General features: G+C 46.2%; 1 protein-coding gene across 1 annotated transcript in view; it reads left to right on the top strand.

The window, feature by feature from the left end:
* The window catches only part of PKP1 (plakophilin 1), a 47,471-nt gene extending 24,033 nt beyond the window's left edge, over nt 1–23,438 (top strand). Inside the window, exons 4-14 of the mRNA XM_064472094.1 lie at nt 2,124–2,268; nt 3,985–4,192; nt 4,916–5,093; nt 7,199–7,313; nt 8,505–8,660; nt 8,764–8,940; nt 10,987–11,140; nt 11,651–11,837; nt 17,525–17,609; nt 18,912–19,012; nt 20,064–23,438. Coding sequence (XP_064328164.1) covers nt 2,124–2,268; nt 3,985–4,192; nt 4,916–5,093; nt 7,199–7,313; nt 8,505–8,660; nt 8,764–8,940; nt 10,987–11,140; nt 11,651–11,837; nt 17,525–17,609; nt 18,912–18,983 — 1,477 coding nt within the window. The 3' untranslated portion in view covers nt 18,984–19,012; nt 20,064–23,438. The remainder of the gene's footprint in view (nt 1–2,123; nt 2,269–3,984; nt 4,193–4,915; nt 5,094–7,198; nt 7,314–8,504; nt 8,661–8,763; nt 8,941–10,986; nt 11,141–11,650; nt 11,838–17,524; nt 17,610–18,911; nt 19,013–20,063) is intronic.
* Nucleotides 23,439–27,671: the final 4,233 nt, after the last annotated feature.

Here is a 27,671-nt window from a genome sequence, read left to right as displayed (position 1 = left end):
GACAATTTCAGCATCCTGGATCCAAAACAAAGACTTCTGAGGTTCCATAGTTTCTAGTTTAAACTTTGTCTTTCCAGATTTGTGTTTCCTTGTTGCAAGTGTAACCGAAGTTTCTTGGAGTCAGGCTTCCATAAAGGTTCAAACTGATGAAAAGTCATATGATGAAGTGATATTTTATTGTTAGTGTAGAAATAAAAGTGGAATGAGGTTCATCTAACCTTAGAATTGAATGCTTAAGGTCCAGTCCAAGACTGTTGTCTATCATTCCTGTATACCAACAGAGGCAGAGGTATCTCCAGAAGGCAGGTCTTCCTGTCTTAAGAAGAATGTCTAAGACACAAAGGCAAGTTCTTTGGAAGCACCTATTTCTCTCCATTGACTACAGAGGTGCTTAAAAGAGTCTTTTAAACCAGGTGCAACTTTACACCAGTGAGGGTAGGGGAGACAAAACAGCATTTCATGCTGTCTTCCAGTGTCTCAGCATAAGTGTTTGCTTTTGATACTTTGTATGAAATTTGCTGGAGAATTGTGGATATTATTCACTGCCCCATGGTGTGTGGAGGTGAACCTTTGCATGTTTAAGGACAAAATATTTTATCTTATTTTAAGCTGCTGGCAGTGGTGACCACACTTGGGTGTCCTTTCTAGACCTTATTTTTAACATTTCTTTGGCACAATCAAAATGAGGCTGCGTATCCCATGCCTAGGAGAAGCCACTCCCTCATAGTAATATTTGATACTTTGAATGTAATAGGTTCAGTTAAAGAACTCATTAAAAAACACTGTTTTGTTAGTCTATTGGGTTGTCTGAACAGGATCAGTCCCCCTACACAGTCACTCACTAGTATGACATGGAGCAAGAGCTCGTACACAAATTAATGTGGTTCAAATAGGAACTGATCTCCCTGATCTCCAGGTAAAACTCCCCACTAGTCGCAACCGGATCCTGAACGGGGAATAACATCAACCAGGCACAACCACGTTGTCTTAGCAAAACCGCCACACTTTTTGATTTTGTCCATTTGCAGCCAGTCACTGCTGAGAGAGTTAAACAGAAACAGGAGTTTGGGTTTTGACTCTTCTCCGTCCTGAACTTTGGGCAGTCATTTTCTCCAATGCAAACTCACTCAGACGCTGCTGCCATGAGGGGAGACCCTGCTGCAGCCAGCTGCAGGCCTACGGTGCAAGGATGCCAAGAAGAGAGAGTAACTTTTGTTAGACCAAGTGATCTAATTGGAAACACAGACAAGCTTTGCGGTTCAGAGCCCCTTCATCAATCTGAAAGTTTGTACCCTTTTCTAATTTTATGTGGTTAAAACATCACAGATGATGATAAATAAGTACAAACCGAAGAGAGCACGACCTTCATGTTTCTAAACAAGTGGACCAATCTTCAGGTGTTTGTATTTCTCCCAAGGCCCTGCTCCAAGCCAGAGGTATTCATATCCTTCCTCCAGAGGCTGTAGGCACATTCTTTACCTGGGCACGACAACAGTGGCCAACTTTTATGAAGAGCTTGGAGACTACCAATGTAAACATACCCCGGGAGCAGGATGTCTCAGTGCTATTATTAGTATTTCATAAACTCAGTATTTGTCCATCCCATCACTCCAGACATGCCTGTCGCCTTTTCCTAAGGGATCTGCTCTAACCTCCCGAGACCATCAACTACTTTCACATTTTTTGCTTCTACCACATCTCACATCAAAGGATCACATGCCGTGGGAAATGCATCTGCCTACTTTGGATTGTCCTAATAACCTGATGGATGGTTTCACTCTTGTCCACTAATTCTCTTATTTGAGGAACAGTGAATACTGGTTCTCTTTTCATTAAACCTTCCACTTCAGACACCTCAACCAAGCTTTTATTTTCTGTCCCCTTTGTTTCTGGATAAGCTGGATCTACAATTTATCAGCCTTAGTGTCTTCTACTGTACATTTCCCACTTTTACGATCTTTTTTTTTGAGACAGAGAAATGCGCTAGGGGTGCACCATGCGGTTTATGCGGTGATGTGATAATATTTTACATTTTGTAATTGATTCCTTCTTAATCATTCTCAGTACTGATGTAGCCCTTTTGGCTGAGCACTCAACCAGTGCTGTATTTCTCTTTAACACAGGATATGTGGTGATGAGATAGATGGTGGTACAATGACCATACAGAAAGCCATACAACTCCTGTGCTCTTCTGATGACAAATACCAGGCCATGGGTGCTTACTACCTCCAGCACACCTGTTTCCAGGATGAGTCTGCCAAGCAAGAGGTGAGCAAACTCCTTTAGAGCGCTGCTGTCGCACTGGATGTGTTGGCACACGAGATGATGAAACTGGTTTTCCTCAGTACCAAGCACCCATAGGTCCCCTTGATTTTCATGATGAAGCCTTATACCTCATTAGTCACACTCAGGAATTAATCAAGTAGATTTTTCAACTCTTGTTGACCACTTTCTCTTAATAGCAGTCAGTCGGGATTTTAGCACAAGGGAATAATTACCAGGCAGCAGAGAAGACTGTGTCCCCATTATCACCATAAGCTGCTATGACAAATATTGATGGGTTCTGGTGATATGGGAGCAGCCATCCAGATGCAGTGTCCTCTTCTGGATGCAATTGCACCCAGTCCCACATAAATCTTTTGCTATCTCAGAGCTGCAGTGTCAAAGCCACACAAAATTGCCCTAAATCCCACCGTGATCTTCATTTTGCATTGCTCGGTGCCATTTCAGCCATTTTCAGCTATCTAAGCCGAAGGGTTAATTAGTGATCATGTACAAAGGTATTTTATCAAACAGAAGCCCTTATAGTGCAGCATATTTTTCTTATGCTCTTACTCTCCAACTACTAAATCCATGCCAACATGCAGCAAAGGAGGCAGTCTCAAGGATAGATGTGCTATAGCAAGGCTGTCACAAAAGTTTATCCCCACCCTGGTGTGTTTGCAGTCATGCAAACATGGGTTTATCAAGATGCCATCCATACAGAGGTAGCTTTCCATTCCTGGCACAATAGTGGAGCTGGGTGTGCTGGCACAGTGTGGGGATGTGCCTCTGTGCCCTTGCTGCGGCTGAACCGAGCGCAGGTATCCCAGCCCATGTTACAGTCACTAATCATGGGGTGGCTACACCCTTCGTTACCGTTGAAAACACTCTCTGAGCACTAGCCTGTCCCATCGCTTCCCAGAAAGATGTGTCGGAGCAGGTATGTGAGTCATCCGAGCGCATGCTTGGGTTTTTTCCCTTTGTAAAGGGTGCTCATTCATTTTCTGCTGTCAGCAAATCTCCAGCCGATGGGTTGGTTTGTGCCAGGAGGGGCTCCGTGCGGGATCATGTCCCCAGGAGACCTGGTATAGAGGATATGTTACAGCGGGACCCCTCATCATTTTGGAGAGGCCACTTGGAGGAATTTGCCTTCACACCTCCCTGGCATGTGTGGTGTCCTGCAGGTTGGGGTTCGCACCCCTTTCCGATGCTGCCCCTGTTGAGTGCTGGAGTATGGCCCAGTACTGCTTACGGCTGACCTCGAGGGTGTTTACACTGTACTGTGACCATCCCTCTAAGCTCAGCCTGTGATTTCAGGATGCAGATAAATTACCACATCATGTCATTATATTGCTATAAATGGCCTCTACAGATAGAGCAACATTTTCACCTGATTCAAACTGATGGAGGTAGGTGAAAGTTTCTGGGAGCAAGCACGTTTACATCCGCAAAGGATTTGGTCCGTGGCCATTACTCACAGACATCCACTGCTAAAGTTTAAGCCCCAACCTCAAGGCCAGCACCTTTGTGCTCATGACCTATGGCCTGAACCAGACATGCCACCTGCAAGCTCTAGCCATCCTTTACTGCCAGGTCTGCTTTTCCCGCTCCCCTGAGTATGCGCCGTGTTGAGTCCTTGCATTGCCGTGACGGTTCTAGTTCTCCCTGTCCCCGCGATGCTCTGCACACCATGCTGATGGCAGCATGTCTTCCCTGGTACAGGTCTATCGGCTGGGGGGAATCGCCAAGCTTGTCGAGCTGCTCCGCAGCACAAACCAGAACGTACAGCGTGCAGCAGCTGGAGCCCTCCGAAATTTGGTATTCAAGAATCCAACCAACAAGATAGAAACCCGGCGGCAGAATGGAATACGGGAGTGTGTGAGCCTCCTACGGAGGACAGGGAACACTGAAATTCAGAAACAACTGACAGGTACAGCCCTCAGCAAGGGCCATGCTCCTCCCTGCCTGTGGTCCTTGTTACTCCAGCTTGCGAAGGCCCAGTACCTATGGTGCAGCCATACCACAAAGAGGATGTTTTATGGCCCTGTTGCACCAAATGGCAACCTAAAACAGAAGGCAGAGGAGGTTGTGGCCCTTCAATGTCCCGTAAGGGCTCTTCACATCATAAGCGTCCATTGGGAAAGCACCTGCCCCAGGTTTCCCCCCACAGCTGTGGCCACCCTGCCATTCCCATGCCTTCCTGCACCCCTGGCCCCTGTGCTATTCCCAGGTAAGGCCAAGGGTGCTGGCAATCCCAATATAGTTGGGCAGGTTATCTCATTAGTGTCTCACCTTTTCTTGAAGGACTGACATGAGTTTGTTGGTATAAGTCATCCTCAGCTGTGACTGAGGACTTGTGTGCAAGCCCTTCCATGATCCCTGGATAGATGCCTTCCCCCTGCAACAATAAAAATCAGTTCTGGGAGGAGGGAGGCTGCTTAGATGCCTACCTCCACTTGATACCATGCTCTTGGTGTCCGTCATGCCAGTCTCCCATAGGGATGGACAGAGACTAGGGTTTAGGGCAGCCTCTGCACCCTTAGTTCAAAGAGGGATGGAGTGAAGCAGGACTAGGTTCCTGGAATTCACTCTGACCTCAAGGAAGTTTCTAATGCATGGTGAGCTCTGAGCTTGTCTCCCACCTCCTTCCTAGGACTGCTCTGGAACCTCTCCTCCACCGATGAGTTAAAAGAAGAGTTGATACAAGAGGCCCTCCCCGTCTTGACAGATTGTGTTATCATCCCTTTCTCTGGCTGGTCTGATGGCAGCTGCAATAGGACAAGAGAAATTATTGACCCAGAAGTATTCTTCAATGCTACAGGGTGTTTGAGGTGAGTCATCAAGCAGGGACTCCATGTAGCTTGTGGCTGTTGAGAAAAGCTGAAGCTGTCTGAATCCTCTTACTATTGTAAGCTAAAGACACGTTCACTGCAACTGTGTTAATAAAAAGTGCTCCTTGAGAAACTTTTTCTGGCTAAGAGAAGGTGCAGAAAAAATGATATATAAAATATTTTTCTTAGTAGCATTTTTGCAAAGTCTCTGCTCAAAAAATGTAAGTTGCTTTGTCACGGGAGAGCTGCAATAGTGAAGCCTGACAGTGTTCAGCTCAGACCTGGAAACTTGACACTTTTTGCCCTTAGATTTTTGAGGCTTCGAGAGAAAATTATTTGGTTCCTAGAAAACAAAGCAGTTTGGAATTTAGATGACAAAAAATTCTCTGTGCAGGGAAAACAAGCATTTTCCTACTGATTTTAATAACTGTTTTAGTACAGAGCAGTGCCATTGCCCTGGACATTTTCTGGCTCATTTCTTCAGCCAGGTCAGCTACAAAACGGGAGGTGCAGCCTGAGCCCAGAGTAGTTTATTGTTTTCACGGGAAAGCCAGAGCCCTTTTGTAGAGGATCTTCGCCCTGACTTGCTGTTTCTCCTACCACCCTCCTCCACTTGGATGTGAGTCCTTGTCTCACTGGAGACAAGTGGGGAAAAAAAAAAAAACCCTGTATAATTAGGTACTTTCATCAACTGAAGCTCTCCCCGAGGGAGCACAGTGCCGACCGCACCCTTACCAGACATGTAGCTAGTAGGAGCTGTATCTGCTTATGAAACAAAATGAGTGAATACGGTAGGGGCCTTTTGAGACATGATACTATCGTCTTCTGTGGCTGGGAACTGTGTCTGAAAGATAGCGAGTGCTGCTCCCTTTCCTGTCTTGGAAGGCACCTTCCCCGTGCAGTTGCATGTAGGGGTGTGTGGTGTATGTTGCATACGAGTGCTCCAATTTTAAGACCACCTCAACCCATTGGTGTCACAAAATTAAATTAAATTAAAATGAGGGAAAGAGTATGATGATAGCTTGCAAAAAGAGCTTTCCATGGAGTTTAACTCAAGGCAGGCTCTGTCTCCTGAGACTTATCACAGTCTGTCACAGTAATATCCAACACCCGCAGTGAAGACCGCTGGACACAGGTCAGTGAGGGAGCTCAAAAGCCTGGGGGGAGCAGGACTGGGGAGGAAGCTGAGTGAGGAAAGCAGCACAGCTGGGTGCAGAGCCCCTGCTCCGAGGGGTGAGCTGGGATTGCTCTGACTCACTGTCCTGCCACATCATAACGCAGAGATGAAGACAGCCTTGGGTTTGCCCTGGGTTCGAGCCATTGCTGCTCAAGCATTTCTGGATTGCAGATGAATTCATGCTAATGAGGAGGCTGCAAATCACAGTGAACATCAAATCCAGTTCTGGAACGCCTGGAGTGAATATCTCACAACGACTGCCAACCTCTCTGTTTTTCATTTGCAAGCTACCAGTGTATAAAACAGGGGAGAAAAAAAAACCAACAAAACAACAAAAATCATTTCCTATTACTGGAAAACCTCCCCCTGTCCTGGCAGCAACCAGTGCTGAGGAATATGTTACAACATTAAAGTTGGTCAATCTCTCTGGTCAGAGCAATTGCTGCTCTTCAGCGTCTCTGCCCTTGTTTCCCATGCAAATATTGCTGTTGACCCTCCGTAGCTCCATGCCTATAACCGTTTGCATGGTCCTGATTCTCACAATGATCCCAGGTGGTCTTTGTTCAATATTCTCTTTGGAAACACCTCCAAGGAGGTGATTAGTCTGTGTAATGTCACATAGATAGCCTCTAAGGCAAAATATTGCTGATAGTTACTCTCACTAGGGGGATGTCTTCTATGCAGAGATCCGTAACAGGACGTTTTCCTAGATGAAGTCAATCCAAAAGAGCAACAAGAGAGCCATGCACCGCTGCAGTGCTACAGAAGGCCTCCAAAACGAGAACAGTACACCAGCCTTGCTGAGTCTACAAAAATATCCTTAAATTCAGTTACAGCCGTAGCCAGAACAGATCCCATAGGGACTGTGAATCCAACTAATGCTCTATCCCTCTTCTCTCCTGACATGCTCTGCAATGGCTTTATTCAGAAACCTGAGTTCTGCAGATATGGGGCGCCAGACCATGAGGAATTACCCTGGCTTGATCGATTCAGTCATGACTTACTCCCAGAACTGTGTGGCTTCTAACCGACCCGACGATAAGGTACCAGCTGCTCACCCGGAGCTGTCTGCTAAAGTTTAGCCCCATAGTTAACAACTGCGACTTCGGGAATATCTCAAAATCCCTTTCAAACAAGCACAAGAGGGGATGCAAGTCCCTGTGTGATCTGTTGTAGGATTGCAAGTCCTCTGTGCTCTGGGCCTGCAGTAGAGGTGGGTTTTACAATCTCCCTCTACCAAACACAGAGACAGCAAAATATTTTGGCTCTTGAGCCCCCAATATTCTTTCCTTCCTTCCCCTCCCACCTTGGGATCCTTCCAGTGTCTTAACCACAATCTCTTGCTCTTCCCACCACCACATCTCTCCATCTAGCAGGACTCAGGTATATAAGCCCCAGATTGGCACCACATGCAGCAAGAAGCCAGGACCTGGCATCATTCTCCGGTCCCCTAACTGTGACCCTGATTGCTGTGTGTAAATGGCACTTACCTTGGACAAAATAGTGTTTACAGCCACATTTTCAGGAGTTCAACACCTGTGATACTAGCCAGACACCCTAAGTCCTCAATGCACAGCAAAGTACCAAAATTATTTCAGATGAGCTCAGGATTGAGCAAATTCTCCATTGGGGACAGCTTTTGCAAGAAGACCAGTTTCGGCAGCACATACTGAACACAGCTCCTTGGAAACGTTCCCACACGTTTTAGTGTTGGTTACAGGTACCTAGTGAAAATTCTCCCTTGCTCTTTACATTGGGTGCTCTGACATCCAGGTAAAGAAAGCTTAAAAGCCTGTTCTTGGTAAAAAATGTCCCCTAATCTCTAGCCTTGACTTGGACAAAGTCATTGGAAGTTGACTAAGGCAAGAGGAAGACTTTCAGGATTTGGCCTTTCACGGCAGGCAGTTTGACATAACCAGCATCTGCGCTCATGTTCTTTTTTCATGTTCATCAACTTGTCTGTGGCACTGGGACCTAAAAATGTTCACCGAATCAGTCAGCTCACTGAGATCCATGGTATAGCATTTGGGCTATGTGGCCTTCCTTCATGTCTACTCCCTTCTTCCTTCCCATCCATTGCTACCTTAGGTATGGTCAGGAGCTTATACAGAATAACTGCTAAAAAAAAGCTAATTATAGCATGGTATATGTCCTCTCTGTAGCTATAGCAGGTGCTGCACCATGTTTTTCTGCCTAATGTGATGCTTGAATTTTTATTCTGGGGGTGATTTCAGTCCATGGAGAATTGCATCTGCATCCTGCACAACCTCTCCTACCGCCTGGATGCTGAAGTTCCCAACAAATACACCCAGCTCAACCACATGGCCCGGAGTGTTTATATGGACAAAACTCTCACAGGCTGCTTCAACAGCAGAAGTGGTAAAATGGAGGTAAGATGTGCCGCAGAGGGCTTGGAAATGAGATATTCAGCCCCAGGAAGGGGCTGCAAGCAAGCAGCAGAATCTGAGCTTCCAGTTTCTCATCTCTTTGTAGAATGATGAGTACGGTGTCCCCCTTCCTGAGGAGGATTTTAAACCCAAAGGACCAGGCTGGCTCTACCACTCTGATGCCATCCGCACCTACCTGTCCCTGATGGACCAGAGCAAGAAGGATGCCACCCTGGAAGCTTGTGCTGGAGCCCTGCAGAACCTCACTGCAAGCCGAGGGCTGGTAAGCACTCTTCGCTCCTCTGCACATGCGCTCAGCCAAACCTGTCAGCACCCTACAGTAATCAGGAAGGAAGACATCCTCCTTAAACCTCAGGGCACTATTGCAAGTCATTCCACAGTAGATGTTGCAGCTGAGGTATGCCAAAAATAGGGTCTTATGGAGAGCTATAATCAGCACCCCAAGGGTCTATCCCAGATCCATACACTTTCCAGGGGCTCCTCTAGGTTGGTCATACCACCAGCATCTATTGCTATTGGTACCCTCCCCCCAGGGCACCAGTGAGGTGGTGCACAGATGTGCACCTGTGGACAGATGTCATTAAAGGAGAGAGAAAGGATGTGCGTGCACCACCGCCTGTGTCTGGTTTTTAAGTCGGAGGTGGCTCTAATAACAGGGTGGGTTGTGCTTGGATTGTGGCCTGTCCGCACATCACAGCTGCTTGTAAAATAGCTCTGAGTGATGTCCTAACCCATAGGTACGTCAGCGTGGAGGTGACACGGGCTGTGTGACGCCGTGGGTATGGCAGGAGCAAGGGCACAGCGAGGGCCACGTCACGACAGCAGCTCAGTATCGCTACTGTGGGCATGTCCTCACAGGCTGCATTCACGTGGACAAACCCCGACTTGTCTGTTTGTGTCAAACTTCATCAATTCCAATTTAAATGAGATGGCTAGGGAGATACAGAGATAATTATTTCACATGTAGGAGAGGCATGTCACGTGTGCCTAGTGTTCCACCCAGAAACACAGAGTGACTCATGAAAGGAGCCTTGGCTGCTAGGACAGCGTTAACCTGCCAGCTCTGATCTTCTGGGAGCTTCTGTTACAAGCCTTTCACTGTGAAATACTTTGGGAACCTTTTTTTTTTTTCCAGTTTAACTAAAAAGTGGCACTAACAAGGTGGAGCGAGGCTGTTGCAGTATGGGTAGAGCTGATCAGAGAAATGGGGCTGGAGCTATGTGCTCACGGAAATGGAAAGGCTTTCAGCAATCAAGATCATTATACAAGAATGTCTTTTGGACAGGGGAGAAGAAAACAAACCAACAAAACCCAGCTCTGACAGTGTTGAAGTAACTTATTTCAGCCTTCTGGAAGGGGATGGTTGGAATTTGCCTGGGTGTGCAGAAGTGGCTTCTCCTTTCAAGGGTCAGAGCTGGAGTTGGGGTGGGTTGTTGGGTTTGCTGTCACTTAAAGCAAAAGGAAACTGGGGACAAGCTTACAAAGCTTACTAGAACCCTTTAGCTCATGGAGGAGGACTCTGAATCTCTTCTCAGACTCAGCTTTACACATCCCAGTCCTGCTGGTGTAAATCTGTAATGTGGCACATGTGTCTCCTGGAGCATGGCAGGGAAATTGAGTCTCAGCCCACTGGAAGAGGGCTGCCTTCCAGCCTGTTCCCTCCATCCCCCTGTCACTGTTGATGGACATGTGTCACTGGTAGTGCAACAATCTCCAGCAGCCTTTCTGGTGGGGCAGCAGCTGAAAAGTTCAGTTTAAAGTCTGTCAATAAGAGGGCAATTTATTAAGGGTATGTGATTCAATGTCCATGAACACTCATCTGCATTTGCTACATCCTGAGATCTTCTAGACTTACACAAGCAAACACAAGATCAGGATCCAAGATGAGTATTTTTGGTCTTCAACTTGCTTTTTAAAGGTATCATTAGCTGTTCCTATTCCAAAGCAGCCTATTACTTGGCCATGGCAGAGAGCCACAAGGGTGTTGTGAAGGGCAAGGGCAACATGGACACAAAGGTAAAACTTCTCCAGCTTTTGGGACTATCAGTTGGGTAAGCAACTGTCCCCACTCAGGCTGCAGAAAAAGGACAGAAGTACCAGTTGTATCACAGAAGATGAGAGACTGACCTTGCAAATATCTGTGGAGAAGAGAGGTAAATGACAAAGTAAATGGGATTATGGTAGCAGAAGAAGATATTATACAGATGCTTATTTTATTGTGTAGTCATGTTTGTCTGGTCTTGTACATCATTCCAGTTACGTGCTCCTGGCATTAGAAGTCATGAGACACCTCTGTTCTGTCTCCTAGATGTCCAATGCAATGAGCCAACTGATTGGTTTGAAGGAAAAAGGTTTGCCTCGCATAGCACGGCTCCTCCAGTCCAACAGCTCTGACGTTGTCCGGTCTGGGGCTTCTTTGCTGAGCAACATGTCCCGGCACCCTGTTCTCCACAAAACCATGGGTAAATAATTTCCACCACAGTGAATTCCAGAACAATGTCTAGTTTCTAACTTTCTAATATCTGCCCACCTCACTTTGTAAACCCCGTAACAGGATTCAGCCAAGCTCCGCAATTGGGCAAAGAAGTGTCATTTCTTCTGGCCAAAAGGTCAATTGCAGGTGATATCTGCAGGCATAATTAACAAAATATGTGCTGTCTCAAAGTCTTTACAAGCATGTGGTGTGCTTTATGGGCAATCACAAATCTGCAGGATGATGAGGATAATAGTATTTTGGGAACTGAGTTGGACTTGACTACTCATGACCAATATCATTGTCTTTGGAGAGGCCTGCAGCACTCATTTTGTCTCTGCAAATAGTGATACAATTATGCCATTACTGTCCAACAATATTAGTGTCTCTTTCCAGAGATGACGCTGCATTCTTACATTGAATAGTGTTAACACAAATAGTATCATTCACTTGTGCTAGGTTTTATTTAAATGTTGATTGGAACATTCCACTTCTTCAGCTCACCAGGTGCTCCCAGATGTATCACGTCTCCTGTCATTCCAGTCTGCAAATACCAACAGCTATGGCGAGATCATGACATCAGCTTGTTACACTCTGAGGAACCTCATCATGTCCAACCCACACCTGGGGAAGTCTTACTTGACAAGCAACATGCTAAATAATGTAGTAAGCCTGTGCCGAAATGGGTGAGTTTGGGACAGAAGGCATGGGAGGGTCGTGCATAGGCATTTTTGAGCCCATGCCCTCTGTGCAAAGCCACATTAATCCTGGCGTCTTCCCAGTACCCTCCCAAGCCATAGTAAAGCATTATTCTTTCCCTGTAAATTGAGAGACCAAAAAAAAGTTAAGCATGTTGATAGACACAAATCCTCAGCTCTGGTTTCTTGGAAACAGGCGGGAGCCATCCATGGTAGGATTTGCAAAGGGGCCTCAGGAAATTTGCTGGCTGAATTTTAAGAAATTCTAAACAGAACTGAAAGACCAACATCTTAAACCCTGTTGAAAATTCCAGCCCTCAAAACCGGGGATGTCAGTAGGCAGCCTGACTCCCTAGCACCTGGGCTACCCACTCACAGCTTCCTGCAAACCTTATCATGAAGGTCAGGTCTGAGGTTTAAGCACCACCGATATAAAGGGATTGTGCTTGGGTTTAATGTTCAGATTTGTTAGTCTTACTGTTGGAACATCCACCTCAAGTGGCAAAAACACAGCTGTGATGAAGCATATATATATGTATGTACGTATGTGTGTATGTGTGTATTTATAAGTACCTCCCCATGTCTACTCACCATATTTTACCACTTTTTCTTTTAGGACTTGGTTTGAGTTTTGGCGGTAGTAATTCTTGCCTGCTTTTTATCCATACTCTGTACAGCCCTGTGCAAAAGCTTGTCAAACCTTGCCGAACTATATGTCCATTTCTGGCCAAACTGGTGTTAAACTTACATGGTCTTTGACCATGTATTCTCCTTCCTAGACTTCCGTCTTTCCTACCACCTGTCTTTGTTTTAAAATACCTCATACATGTACCCTATTGTCTTCTCTTGTGAAAAGACATTCACATGCCTTCTCCATCATCCTTTGATAAACCACTTACAATCTACCACTTGTTTCATGGCAGCAAAGAGACTCTCAGTCATTAGAATGGCCTCCTTGTTTAGTTTGGACCTCAGCCAACAAACATCGGTCAGTTTGCTGCTCTTGTATGCTTCCACTCTTCAACAAGCCCAATTAACTTGAAACCCAAACCTCTCCTAAGTCTTCATTGTTTTGAATGGTATTAACTTCTGCCTAAAGTCCCGCTTTGGATCCCTCAGACCAGTCGTCAGCTAATTTACTACTTCGGCAAAGTGTTGCACAACCGGGGTTGTGAGTACCTTAATTGTCTTGACTGTTTTGTGTGATGAGCTTTGTTTGCAATGACTCACTAAACTGTGAGGAGTTACTAAATTCTGGAGTTGTGTGTTCCTCCTGTCTCTACCCTTCTGAGAAGCTCCCCAATTACAGAATCACGGAATCACAGAACCCCAGACTGGTGGGGGCTGGAAGGGCCCTCTGGAGCTCATCCCGTCCCACCCCTGCGTGAGCAGGCACCCCCAGAGCAGGGGCACAGGGCCGCGTCCAGGCGGGGGGTGAATGTCTCCAGGGAAGGGACCCCACAGCCTCTCTGGGCAGCCTGTGCCCCTGCTCTGGCACCCGCACAGGGAAGGGGTTTGTCCTCATGTTCAGGGGGAACTTCCCGTGTTCCAGCTTGTGCCCGTGGCCCCTTGGCCTGGCATTGGGCACTAATGGAAAGAGCCCGGCCCCATCCCCCTGACACCCGCCCTTCAGATATTTATAGGTATTGATGAGACCCCCCTCAGCCTTCTCTTCTCCAGGCTGAACAAGCCCAGGTCTCTCAGCCTTTCCTCACCAGGGAGATGCTCCAGCCCCTGATCCCCTTGGCAGCTCTGCGCTGGCCTTGCTCCAGCAGTTCCCTGTCCTTCCTGAACTGGGGGGCCCAGAACTGGATGCAGGACCCCAGATGTGGCCTCACCAGGGCAGAGCAGAGGGGGAGGAGAACCTCCCTCGCCCTGCTGGCCACACTCGTTTCCATGCACCCCAGGACACCGTTGGCCTTCTTGGCCCCAAGGGCCCGGTGCTGGCTCAGGGTCACCTCGCTGCCCCCCAGCACCCCCAGGACCATCTAAGCAGAGCCACTTTCCAGCAGGTCATCCCCAGCCTGTACCGGTTCATGGGGCTGTTCGTCCTCAGGGGCAGGACCTTGCGCTTGCTCTTGTTGAATTCCATGAGGTTCCCCTCAGCCCAGCTCTCCAGCCTGCCCAGGTCTTACAATGTCCAAAACTCCACTCCATTATTCTTTCTGTCCCCACAGAATTTTATGCTGCTTAATTCTTATTTTAAAAATCACAAATTACATTCCGAAGTAAGCTTACTTACTCAAGCCATGTAATGTCAGACTGTTCCCATAGAGCAGAGGTGAAAGAGATCTCCCCTCTAGTGAATTGGACCTGTTAGTTCACAAATGATCTCACTTTTCTTACTTTCCTGTATAGCCTGTGAAAATGAACAGGAAATTTTAGGGTGGGATTTGTCCAGTCCTACATCAGAAAGCGCCTCACGTACTCCCTGATGGTCATACCTAGATCCAACACTTCTGCTGGGTGCTGTTGCCTAGGTTGGATGCAGACCCCACGCTCCCACGCTGATGCTGTGTGGTGAGTCCTGTGCTATCAACCTCCTCCCTCCCAGTACCACAGCCAGCAGAAATAGAGAACAGAGGAGGTTGCGGCGGTGACCAGATCGCCACGGAGAACACCATGCCGTGTTGCACCTTGTTAGTATTTTGCAGCTTTTTCTCTGTTAATCTGCCTCGCTCTCCCTGTGGACACACTTCCCTCACCTCCAGCACTGGTGCTGGTTTGGCTGGTACGTCTGCGTAGTGCCTCCCCGGCACGTGCTGCTTCTGCCACCAAACAGATGTTTCTTTACCTGTTTTGCTGAAGTCGTGTCTCATTGCATTTGAAGCTGCAAATCATTGGTTCAACACCCTCCAACAATTTTGTATTTGTATTTTCAAAAGAGCTTCCAGGTTACAGACAAGTAGGTTATGGATCTTTTCCTCTCCCATGTTCTCAGATGTCAGCGAGCACTCCTCAAAGCTGAGGTTTCTTTTTCTGGAGGTTTCTTGTAGCTTTGTTCTGAGGGAAAGGCATCAACTGTTCAGCAGTTTATCTGACAGCTCTGGTTTCTTCTCCTTCCTGAAGCATCCCAGTTAAATTATTGTCTCTGTCTCCTGCATATGGCCTCATCTATGACACAGGCTTTACAGTGATGATGGCGTTCTTCCACTCTGTTTTTTTAACCCAGTTGCCAAAATATTGAATAGTACCTTCTTTTATTGTTGGTGTTTACAAAAACCAAGCTACTGCTACTGATTTATTGTGATGTCTGATGTCCTTTTCATCCTTCTTCTCCATCTGTCTGAAAAAAATTCCTCTGCTCATTTTCAAGCTACCTCATTTCACTGATAAAATTATCATTTTTCTCAATAATTCTACTGACTGTACTAAAAGCTCTTCTCCAAAATCTCTTTCAGTAACTTCAGAGCATCAGATCTGCAGTTTGTCTCACAGTCCCGTTATCACTGATTTCTTTCAGTTTCTCTATGTTCATTCACTTTTCACACCTTTTATATTATACAATGTAATTTTGCAATTTCATTTGACTATAACATTTTACCAAAATTAATCTTTCAAGAAAATTAGGTCTGGTCTTGATTTTTTTTTCTGCGGAAGAGGGGAGTTCTCACCCAGATTTCCAACTGCCCGTTTCTTTCAAAGATTGCCCCTTGATATCAATTTCATAAACTTAGGACACCCTGAAGAAGTCCTTCTTCCAGGAACTCCTTGGCTTCTGTGACATACATAAGGTTCTTGATACTTTTGTCCTTTGAGGAAGCATTATTTCCCCCCATTATTTGATATGCACATCCAAAACCCTTGTCTTTTGTGTCTTTCTCCTGGCCTTACCATCTCCTTCTGATTAGGTTCTTGTTTGTGTTTTGTTGAGTCAGTAGTTACTTGGATGACTGCTGCCGCTGCCGTCAGCGGGCATCTTCCTTGTTTTCTTTCCACAGATTTTTACAAATAATTCTATTGGTAAAAAACAGACTGTCCTTAAAATCAACTTTGATTTTCAGGTAGCTTGTTTTTAAGAAATTTTTCCCCCAGATCAGCTGTCCTTTATACGCTGCTCCATGTTCTACACTGCTGTAGTCACACACTATTCCAGGGCTTTTGTTTAGGATATGCTATTTCACATACCGAAGTTGTGACCACAGCTCCATCGGTTCATGCTTAACCTTTTTATACCTAAATAATAGCAGTAGAGGCTGTATGAACAGAGACAGTATCTGTCCTTCAAACTAAAAGCCGAAAAATTCTTTTGTCTGAATTTGGAAGTGGCTCAGATGCCAGATGCTGGTAATTTTGGCTTGATAAGAAAAAATTATTTTGAGGTGTGCTCTGAAGTCACCATGGCAAAAACTACGTATTTGGCATCATTAGAAGCAAACTATTAAAAAAAAAAAAAAGATACTTACTCTAGCTTTAGAAAGAGAGCAACAACATGAAACAACATATTATTGAAAAAGAGTGTCAAAGAAATGCACTGACCATCTAATCATAGATCCCTCTGGGTTTATTAGTTTTTAATGGCTTTTCAATCACAAACCATTTTTCAGCCACAAAATATTTTTTAAACATAGTCATTCTGGTGACGGGGCGTAGGACGGTTATAACCAGAGCAGCGATTCTGCAGTAAAACCTAGTTGTCCTGTCCCAAAACATTGCTCAGGAATTTGCGATTATCGGCAGCTCCCCCAGCCCTCCACACAATACCAACGCGTGTGAGCTGCACAGTCCCCTTGGAGCTTATGACCAGGTTAAATTTGATAATTTCTTTTCTGCTACATAGTCTTTGGTAACAACTGCTGTGTATATTAGAGAAATGCCTCAAGATGAACTGAATACGGTTACATTCTTGTCCTTTCGCACCCAGAGTACGGAGCTTGCAGGTCCCAGGTTCTTCCTGATGACCAGTCTCGGTCCCATTTCTCATAGCCTGATGCGGACTCTTTTGAGGACACAATGTTTTGTGAAGCTGTATCATACAGGGAGGGTCCTGAGTCTGGTCTTGCACCTCTCCATCATCCTGGTTGAGCCAGGCTAGCGCTGTTGCACTGAACCCAGGTCAGGAGTCTCCCACAGACAGGACAGTGCCCAGCAGATGAGGAGCAGCGATAAGAACCAGTAAGGAGGTTTATATCTATGGTGTCGTATGAAATTTTCCAAACTTATAAAAGGCGCTGCTATGACTCACGGTTTCGGAGCTGTTACGTGAGCAAGTATCTATTAACTTGTGCTGAGTAAGGACTTATGGTTGCAGATGTTGTTATTACAAATGTTCCCAGCTCCTCCATCCTTACCAGGCAGCGCGGAGCCCGTTCCTCTGCTGCCCTCCCAAGAGATTCGCCCACACCTTTCCTACAGACACCAGGGAAGGGTTGGCACCATTTCCCTTCTCTTCGCCTCTCCCAAATTTCACACTCCAGAAACACTCCTTCATCTCAGTTTAATGCCCGTTCTCCCACTCAACTCCTCCCCTCTTTCTCATTTGTCCTGTTCTTGTCCCAGAGATTGCTGTCACGTAACACTGCTGAGAGAGCAAGGACGGTTTTACTGACAGTCCTCCATCAAGTCTAGCCAGCCTCCCAGCTGGAGATGGGCTTATTCAAAAGCTGTCGGTAATGTATGTGGGTTGCTGCTCTGTGGCCTGCCATAATTCACCGGGGTTGCTTTCATCTTCCCAGCTCCTGTCCAAAAGCGGCCGAAGCTGCTCGCCTCCTCCTGACAGATCTTTGGTCGAACAGGGAGCTCCAGAGTGTGCTCAAGCAGGTAAGGAAAACGCTTCTGCTTTTGGCTGACAGAACAACCCTGCTCTTGACTCACTCACTGAAGCCGGTGCGTTTGCAACGGCCGTGATTCAGCAGCGAGTACAGGCAGCGGCTGGGAGGAGCCCGGGGTGCTGGGGAGACCACGGTGCTCTCAGCCTAAGACCTGGGCACCAGCCTACGATCCGAGCAAGAGGCAGCGAGTCGCAGCCGCAGCTGCCGGAGTCGACCGACTTTAGGGACTAAGGACAGCAGCGTGTCTGTGCTGGGCAGCTTGCACCCTGGGGTGATGCTAGCTTAGGTGGGCTCTTCCACGGTACTCCTGGAGTCGATGCTCTCCTGCGTGCACAGCACTGCTCTGTGCTGAGAACAGACCTGGACGTTTCACACTAGCTTGGGAGACTCCCTTCATTGCATCCCACCATGCAGGATCAGCATGTTCCAACAGATCCCTGGCAAGGTTCCTCCTCTCTTTCCCCCCATTTTCTTCTATGTCCATAACCCTACCCTGTGGTTCCGTCACCCATCACTGTGGTTACAGCCAGGGTAATCTTTTAAATGAAGAAGAGGAGTATTTAGGATCTGTTTTTGCTCCCTGCAACACAAACTGAAGAAGTGCAGAGCCAGACGGGGCACGGAGCCAGCCTCCAGCTCCCAGTGGCTCGCTTTGAACAAGTTGGGTTTTTCCAACTCAACAGCAGCAGCACCTGCAGAGAGTAAAGGACCAAATTAAAGAGAAGGAGTAACATCCACAAAGGGGAGTACCCTGGGGGCAGGAAGGTAGAGAGTACCTGCATATCATTCTCATACTAACAGTTAGGGACTTTCTCCACAGGAGCCTGGGCAGCTTTGCGCCGGGCTCTGCTCAGGAGCCTGCGCCAACTCATTTTGATGTGACTGAGTCACTCCTCTGTTCACACATATGTTCATTGCATAGGCATACATCAGACAAGAAGGATGGGAGTCTGCAGGGATATATGCATCATGCACATATCTTTTCCATTTTTCCAGGATGAGGAGTAAGATGAAATAATATTCAGTGAAGGATTAAGTAAAGTTTTCCTCTGGTAAAGCTGGAGAAGTCCAGCTCTTGGATGGAAAGCAGTGCAAGGAAGATTAAGTCCATCAATAAGGGTGAGGGTTCGTGTGCCAAAGGCACGCAGAGGGAGGACAGAGGAGGTTGGTTGAGAATGAAACACACTTTAAGTGGAGGAAGGGTGTTGAAGTGGGGCAGGAGGCTCTCACAACTACAGCTGTCAGTTTTGAAACCGATATGCACTCACTGCTCTTCATATACATCTTTCAGCAAGGATTTGATAAGAACATGATTGGATCTTTAGCTGGAACAACCTTCAGAACCCTCTCTTCCAGATTTTAGGAGCCTCTCCGTGCACATTCAGGCTGCAGGTGAGAACGGGGCCATGGGCACGGGGTGGGTTTGGGGGCGAAAGAGCGGTGCATGAACGCCACAAGCTTTCTCTATTTTTAATCTCCCTTAACGTGGGTTTGTGAGATTTTCATCACGAATGCTATCAGCCCAAACTGCAAAGTATTTGTTTCAATGACAAGTCAGAAGTTGTGCTGCTCCTGGGTTTAGTGCAGATGTTGCCCGCAGTACGCAGCTGTGCGTTTCAGACATGCTCAGCGCAGATGCCGTAGGACAGACAAAGCCACTGGACTTGACTACACCTCGTGTGTCTTTGCCGAGCAATAACTGATCAATCGCATTTTGCCAAATCCTCTCAGGTGGGGCTTTTCACAGGAATCTCTGTGACAGTGCTTTCATTCCTGAATTTTGAATAATGTTATCCAGATAGTGTAAGTAACGTGCAATTAATTCCAGCACATGCTAGACCATTAACCATTACCCTCAGGGATTTTTTGAGCACTTAATAACCTACCTGTAAGCCTCCTGTCAAAATTTGGAACTCCACGCTGACACCTACATAATCCCAATAGAGAAACCAGGTTAGAGAAATCCTGGGCAGAATTTCCAGGGCATCATTATGACTTCTTATTCGGTGTGAAATGAGGCTTGAATCTGTAAGGTGCTTTTGATTCGTAATTCCCATTGAAGGGAAAAGCCTTAAGCAGTTCTGACCTCTTGAAATATATCTATCTATGATGGGGATTGAGATTATTCATAATTAATTATTTGCTCCCTTCCTCAACCCGCTCTTTGCGATCAGACTATGCACAGTCCTGATGTAGGAGAAAATGGTTCAAAAGCCCATTTCTTTCCTCTGCCCTGGTGCAGATTTCACTTCTTGCTCTGTGCCTTCACTTCACTGAGGCTCAGAGGAGCATGGAAGTCTAGGGGAAAAAGCTATGGGCAGTACAGAAACTGGGTAGAGGCCAAGAAAAAAATTAAAAGTTGGTTTTTAATGTAATTAAAAGATTTCTTGAATGCTTTAATTACCTGGGTTTTTAGTTTTTCTTTGTTTTTTCTCCATTTCAGAATTTGGAATTGGTTCGTGTCCAGGAAGACAACCCTTTCACAATTACTTAGGATGTTAAAGATGTAGAGTGTTTCTGAGTTTAACTCAACTGTAAAGCAAACTAAACATATGGATTTCATGTGGATGATACTGATATTTTTAAGCATTTTCTTCTTTTTAGGGGGAGAAGGGACTTTTTTTGAGGTCATACTTTCTTGATGTCAATAATTTTTTTTTTTTTCAAGGAGTGTGTCTGTGTAACTGTACGTGTCGCTGCGTATGAGTGCGCGCAGGCAGCACACACGCGCGCGCGCGGCGAGTAGGACCTTCCCACAGGCTTAGTCCCCTGTCTTCCACTGAAAGTCAGTGCGAGTTGTGCATTTTAACCCCCTTGCAGAGTTCTGTCCAATCCCACCCGACCCATGCGCCAAACACTGCCACACTAAAAACTTGTCACAATCTATTTTTACCCACAAGTATAAAAATTGGCAGTTTCGGGTTGAGGCCCCCCATTGCATATGGCTGTTATAAACAGATACACACAACAATACTCTTCTTTACAAAGGCTGGTTACTCCTAACGTTTATGAATATGGGCTTTTCTGCTTATGAATTTTTCTCCAATGAGCTCTTATAGTTGTTAGTATTTTCTTTCCTGTCATGTGAACTCTTTATCTCAAGAAGCAAATTGACATCTGCAAATTCTCTGCCGGGTCTCAGCAACCCTTCTCTGAAGCTATATGTGAGGGGACAATTGCAACACATCTGCAGAGCGTGAATATTACCACGTCCCGAACCATTTTGAGAGCCAGAACAACTCAATCTCGTGACTGTACCTGGACAAATGTGGCATTTGAGAAGCTGAGCTGGAGACAGGCAAAGTGTTTTTTTCCCTGGGATCACTGACTGCCACACAGGACTGAAAAAAGTGAGGATGTGGCCTTTTTAATCATATTTTGTTTTTATTGATCAATGTAAAGAATTAATATTAATATGCAAAGGAATGTAAGCACTTGTGTGAAGTCAGGTTTGGAAATATTTTCTTTCTCCGTATCTTTAATTACATGGTCATCCTGTGATGCTAAGGCTGTCATAGGGGACTGCTGAGCTCATTTTAGGGCAAACCACTCCTTATGACAATAACTGTGTGATGAAAGAGGCTGATCTTCCTCTCTCCAGAAGAAAAACATCCTCTCTCCATTCCCACAGAGGATGCAACTCAGATCCACAGGGAAAGGACCAGCTGAGGATGCATTTACTGGCTGCCCTACACACATGGTTATTGCTTCTTCAAACCACTGCTGGGGCACAGGACCCCGTTTTGCAAATATGAGGGGTGTGGGAGGTGCTTGGAAAGGACAAATTATGGAGCTGAGTCTAGAAAGGGAAAAACGGTCTCATTTTTTGTGAGCGTCAGACCCCTCAGTTAGTGGAAATCAGCATGTCCCCATTCACTTCACAGAAATGGGGTGATTTGTGCCCACTAAAGAACCGTCCATGAAGTTCAGATTTGCTCTGACACAGCTCTAGACCTAAGAGACACGGTGGCACTTGTTCGTGCCCCGTTCAGACCGTAGGGAGCACGTGTCCACAGAGGGAGACCATCTTCCGGCTGGTTCTTCTCTTGGACTACAAAGGGTGGCTTAATCTTGTGCACTTTAATGAGCAGCAACTATTTGCTTGCCTTCACCCACATTCAGTCGAGAGCTTTCTGTGTAGAGCTCCCAGCCAAATGAGAGAGAAAAAAAGCACCTTTGAAGTGGAGAGCTAGAACCAGGAGAATCCGGTAGGACAGTTTCAGGAGCATTTAAACAGCAGCAAAGGAGCCCCAGCCCGTGGGCATGCCCTTGCCATACCTGCCAGCTGCTCCCTAGCTGGATGTGTGTTCTCAGATGCACCGTTCAAAATGTTTTCGGCAGGACCCGAGACTATGGATGTCCAAAATGGCTGCAGTAACCACAGGCAGGATCGTTATAGTTTGGTGTAAAAGCACGTTGCGTGCAATTTTGCATTCAGATTTGTTCCTGTAATTACATGTTCAACAGGAGTCCTGGGAGCTAATGCTTTTCTTTGTAAAATTAATTGGGGAAACAGAACTACAAAATGTAATGACGGAATATTGAGGAAATTCATCCTAATTGGCTGTTATTTAAGCTTTATTTTAAAACACTGCTGATGCTTTCAACGGTAATACCATCTACGGAATTGCTATATAAGGCACAAAGAGCTGTAGCTATGTGATCGTCACCCACAATTAGATTTACAGGTACTGGAGATTTCATTAGTAAGTATTAGACTAAAATAGACAGATACTTCATTCACATGAATTTTATGAACTACAGCAAAATTGTTTTTCCAAAGCTAATAAAATGATAAAAATAAAATCTGTCTCCATCCTCCGAGATTTTCAAAACATGACTGGGCACAGCCCTGAGCAACCTCATCTGGCTTTGATGTCATCCCTGCTTCAAGCTGGGCAGACCAGAGAGGTTCCTTCTAATCTAATTTTTTTTTATGATGCTGTAAGTTACTGCTTTCATACCTCAAAATGCAGCTAACTCAAAAGAGCAGTGGGAATTGTAACCACTCTGCCACCCCAGGGCTACTTTGCAGCTATTTCTTCCCCAGGAAATTCTCTGATACTCAACATTATTTTCCTCTCAGTCTCTTTTTTTAAAATCTGGACAACAGGATCTACCCCAGTCAGTGGGGTGACAGTGATGCCCAACCGTGAGAAGAGAAAGGAAAATCAGCCTTATTGGAGTCACTGGTGTTGCTCATAACCAGCAGTTTCAGGAACTCAGTGAGGTTCCCGCCATATAAACGGATGCTGTTTTCACCTCCAATGCAAATTGTTTTTCATTCTAGGGAGGCATTGTTTCTTAAAAGCATGCTTGTAACTGTGACATCCTCTTCGATGAGCCGCTTTCCTGTTTCTTGCAAGGTAGGGCATCCCCCCAAGATACAGACGAGGGCAGGTCTACAAACAGGTAGCACATGCCCTGGGTCATAGCGATGGAGAATTACTGAGGAGGGAAGGACCACAGCTAGCGACACTGTTAGCTCTGCTGGCAGTAGATGAGAGCAGTTGGGGCCCGAATTGTGCGTGGGACACACAACCATGTAAATAAATACCATACTTGTTTGTCCTGGGCTTAGCAGAGCTTTTTGGTCTATTTTCTCATAAATGCTTTGTTTGTTTTGTGTATGTACAATCCAGCCCACCCCAGCATTTCAGAAGCCTCATGGACGAGTAGAAGGCAATAGGCAGTTTTATCCCTCTCTGACCACACACCAGTTTGTGACCAACTTAGCCTCCCAGTCCATAACTATACAGTGTACTCTGTAAGATATAGGTATGTGAGAATAATGTATCAGAGTTTTGTTTTGGCTATACTGTATGTATTTGCTTCATTGGAAAAGCTGAAATCAATAAAAACTGCTGGAATTTCTTCAAGCTTCTCGTTTTGGATGGTTTTATTTTGGTCGTCTTGCCACAGTGCTAGGACAGAATAAAGCATCTGTTTGGAAGGTTTGTAAGAGCCTGTTACCCTGCAGCAGTGATCAGTCTGGACGGCTCTGCCTTGTGCCAATATGAGGAATGAAGCTGTAAATCACATTTCCTACACCATTACAGCCTTGGCAAGCCTCAGTGGGTTTCTCTCCCATGAGCCTTTACAGTCACCACGTCAATCCATGAAAAATTAGATTATCAATAGCATCATTTGTGCCTCTGCTCTATGGGCCCACAGCTTGTTGTGGAGGAAAAGAACACATCTTAGTTTCTTCTGAACCTGGCTCATATGAGCTGTGTTTGAAGCTCCCTAGGTCTGATATTTAAAGAGTGTGATGAGCTGATCCTTCCACAGCTTCTTTTTGGTCCAGGCTGGAAAGTCCCAGCTCACAGACCTGTTCTTCAGACAGAGCCATCAGCTCATCACGCGCAGTTACCTTCTCTGAACTTTTCCTAATTAAACTATTTCCTTTGTGGGTCAAGGGGGCCAGAACGGCATCCAGTAGGCAAAGAGTGAGCGAGCCGTGGCGTTATGCAGGGATAGCACAGCCGCCTTTCTGTTTTCTTCTCCTTCCCTAACGATTCCTAACATTCACCTTGGTTTCTGCAGCTCTCTCGTGTGTTGATCTGTCACTGGGATGGGTTGTCCATCACAGAGTTCCCTCCAAGTGGTCAAGGTCATTTCCAAGTCATCATTTACATGTGAAGATAAGATTATTTCACCCCATGCATAACACTTAACATTCCTCTATGCTGATGCTAGTTATTCATCATCCTTTCTTTATTGGCCTATAGTTCCCCAAAATTTTATATACAGACATGACCTTCAGTCCTCAGGTGTGCAGTGGTGTGGGTTTCCCTGTATCAGGCATGGGATGTTGTAGAAATCTTCCCCATTTCTCACAGGTGTCACAAATTGGAAAAAGTAAATACATCCCCTTTCCTGCTCTTCTCCTTTCTGAGTCATCCTTTCACCCCTGATATTTATTGGCCTTCTAGTCTCCATGGCAGGCCCTCATATATTTGAAGATGGTCTTACTATTTATAGCTTATTCTCCTGGCTTCAGTTAGTTGTTCCTTCAACAGCTTTTTGGCATCTTTAGCATGGTTTAACCTGGCAGAGGTTACAAAGTCTTTCCTATTTTTGTCTTCAGCTATTTGAAAGACACCTTCTGATAACCTCCTTCTCCTGCTGCTTCACCAGGCCAGGTCCCTCTGCCCTTCCTCAAGGATTTCTTAACTGGTGGGTGTACTGGGATTGTACTTCAGTGTGATAAGCACAGTCCACACTGCCCGTAAAGTTTAATTTTCCCTTTTCCTTTCCTCTTAACAAGCATCTTCCTTTGAAGTTACCCTTTTGGAAGATGAGTACATGGTGGTGGATATTAGGCTTTTGTTGATCCAGATGTTGGTGTTACAGGACAACTCTATAAATGTAAGATTTGAGGCCAGACTTTTCGGGCTAATCAGGACCAAATATAAGGTTGCATCTGCTTTGGGGGCTTCCCAGCCTGCTCCATGAAATTGCTGTCAACAACATCTAAGGATTTGGTCGCCTGCAAGAACTTAAGCCCAGTTTACACAAGGATAGCTGAAGTGCAGGATGCTCAAAAGACTTTGTACTTCCAGCACTGGGGAACACTGTAGTGTATAAACACTGTTGCCAGCCTTACAAAAGAAATAAGGAAGCAGCATCCTCTTGATCTCCTTCAGAAGATGGCTCTTCAAAGAAGAAACCTGACAAAGGGGAATGTGATCTTAGCTACAAGGTGGTTTTAGTTTCTTTACTGAAGACAAGGTTGAGGAATAATCTTTACTACTGACAACTACCTTATGAAAAGAGGATTCGCAGCCTATCAGGCAGGCTTGGCACAGCCTGTGAATCTGTGCATGGGAAAAGGGAAAGGCGTCACCCCATGCCACGTTGCTCAGAGCTCCTTTTCCGGAGCACCTTCTGCTGCTCTGCTGAGATTTTTGAAGGGTGGGCAAGCACTAAAGGATTAAGCGCAAGCACCCAAATTTCTTAAAAAGTTTTGGGTGGTCAGCAGCGCTTCAAACCTAAATTTCATTGGCAGCTGTGACATTCCTTACTTAAGCTGCTTCTAGGCCACGGTGCAGCAGGCATATTTACAATTGGTTTTGAATGTGGCACCTAAGTAATAGTCTTATAAAAGTCCATTAAGGAGCAGTGTATCCAGAACTCCTTGGGAGGATTAAATATTGATATTGTGTGCATATTGGTGATGTCCATTCTGCGGCTTCTTCAGGCACAAATCACACCTGAAGGCACGTATAAGAAAGGTCATATAAATTATAGGCTAGGAGAGCAAGCTGTCTTCTACCAAGTCTAGCACAGATGCAGAGTGTCTAAAATTAATGCAGATGAGACCTACCTCTATATTCTTGAGCTGGCTCTCTGGACACTGAAGAGGGGCAGGACTTGTAAATCTCAGCACATCTCCAATCTGGAAATTAAGAGTTGCTCAGCAATGGAGCTGATACAGGACTATGTGCTTGGATTGCTCTCTATCCAGTTGCAGGATACCAAGAAAATAGCATGCCCTTTTATTTTGGGACCTGTATCATTTGTATGAACCCATGAGAAAAAAAACATTTTTAGACAGGGCAGTCTGCAAGACCAGAGGGCAGTTTGCAAGAAAAAGATAACCAAGGTGCTCCTTGTATGATTTAAATGCAGTGAAACGTGCATCCCCTCTGGGGCTGGGTCAGAGGCCAGAGACTTCTGTGGGGTCAGAGAGTGGCGGATGCACTAAATTAGCTCCAATGCATTGGTATTGCAGCAGGATTCAAGGGAAAGAAAATGGTTGCTGCAGGGTGCAGAGTACCCACAGAGCACTCCGTCTCCAAAACAGAGCAAGCACCAAGTCCTTGGAGACCTTACAGCTCATGGAATCTCAAATAATGCATGGGACTCTGCCATAAAGCCTTATCCCACCAGCAAAGCAGCCCCCATTAAACCCCCCTCTCCCATCCCACAGTGCAACTTTTGAGTCCTTCGTCACTGCCCATGGTGCTTTCAGAGCAGATCCCACTCTCCATTTTCAGACCCATGAGATACCTTCCCCACAGATCCCAGGAATGCCCAGAAATACCCAACTTCCCCAGGCCACACCCCTGAGGATCATCGCTTCCCAGCCAGGAGCAGCTCCCAGTTTCATGGCAGAGACCACGTTGCACTGTGCAGGGCATCCCTAGGAAACACCAAGCCCAAGCCACGCACCGCAACTGCACCAACAACCCCACAGTACCAACACCTCCTGCTGGGACACGCTTGCTCAACAAAGTCCATCTATCTCAGTTTCCCACTTGCTGGTGAGATCACTCCAAGCAGAGGCACTGCTGTGGCATCCCAACCCCATGGCCAGATGCCTTAGAAGTGCCACGGTCCCACACGGAACACTGCTGGAGGACACGTGGCAGCCCGTACCAAAAAGCCCTGCCCCATAAAAGCAAGGCATATGTAGAAGAGCTTCAGCATATGCATGGCATCCACAGCCCGTAGCCCACGCAGCGCTCGTGCACCCACAGCCCAGGGCATCTCCACCGCAGGAGCCGGGGGCCTGGGTCAGGAGAAAACACGGGTCCCGTGTGAGGCACAGTGACTCGTTCCCTATTACCAGCCCCGTAACGTACAAGACTTTGTGCTCCTTTGCTGTATAAACCTCATTTGTATCTTTCCCACAGTTATGTGCCCCTGCAGATTTAATCTTGCCGAGCACGGAAGTTGTTACCTACCCAAGACTGTACTTGGCCCCTTCCTTGGTGTTTTCTAAGCTTGCCTTTGTCCCTTTCGCTTTTCTAAGCTTGCCTTTTGAGGGACTCCCGTGAGGCACCCCAAACACACAGCCATGTCCCTTTCTGTCGTCTAACACCAGGAGATCTCTGCTTTGCACTGCTGGGATGCAGGAAAATGTTGCAGCTTTACTTGCACCTTTACAGCACCTTCTTGTCCATTAGGGTGGGTGGAGCAGTGACATCCAGAGCAATATTTCCTGGATTTAGGAAATTCTGTGTGCAGTTTGCCAGAATGTGGCCTCCACTCCTGGGTGCTCACACCGAGCAGCCTCCATTTGACCGAGCCCCAACGATGCTTT

This window comes from Phalacrocorax carbo, chromosome 23, assembly GCF_963921805.1.
Source record: "Phalacrocorax carbo chromosome 23, bPhaCar2.1, whole genome shotgun sequence".
In the NCBI taxonomy this organism is placed as follows: Eukaryota; Metazoa; Chordata; class Aves; order Suliformes; family Phalacrocoracidae; genus Phalacrocorax; species Phalacrocorax carbo.
This window is presented reverse-complemented; position numbering and strand designations above follow the sequence as displayed.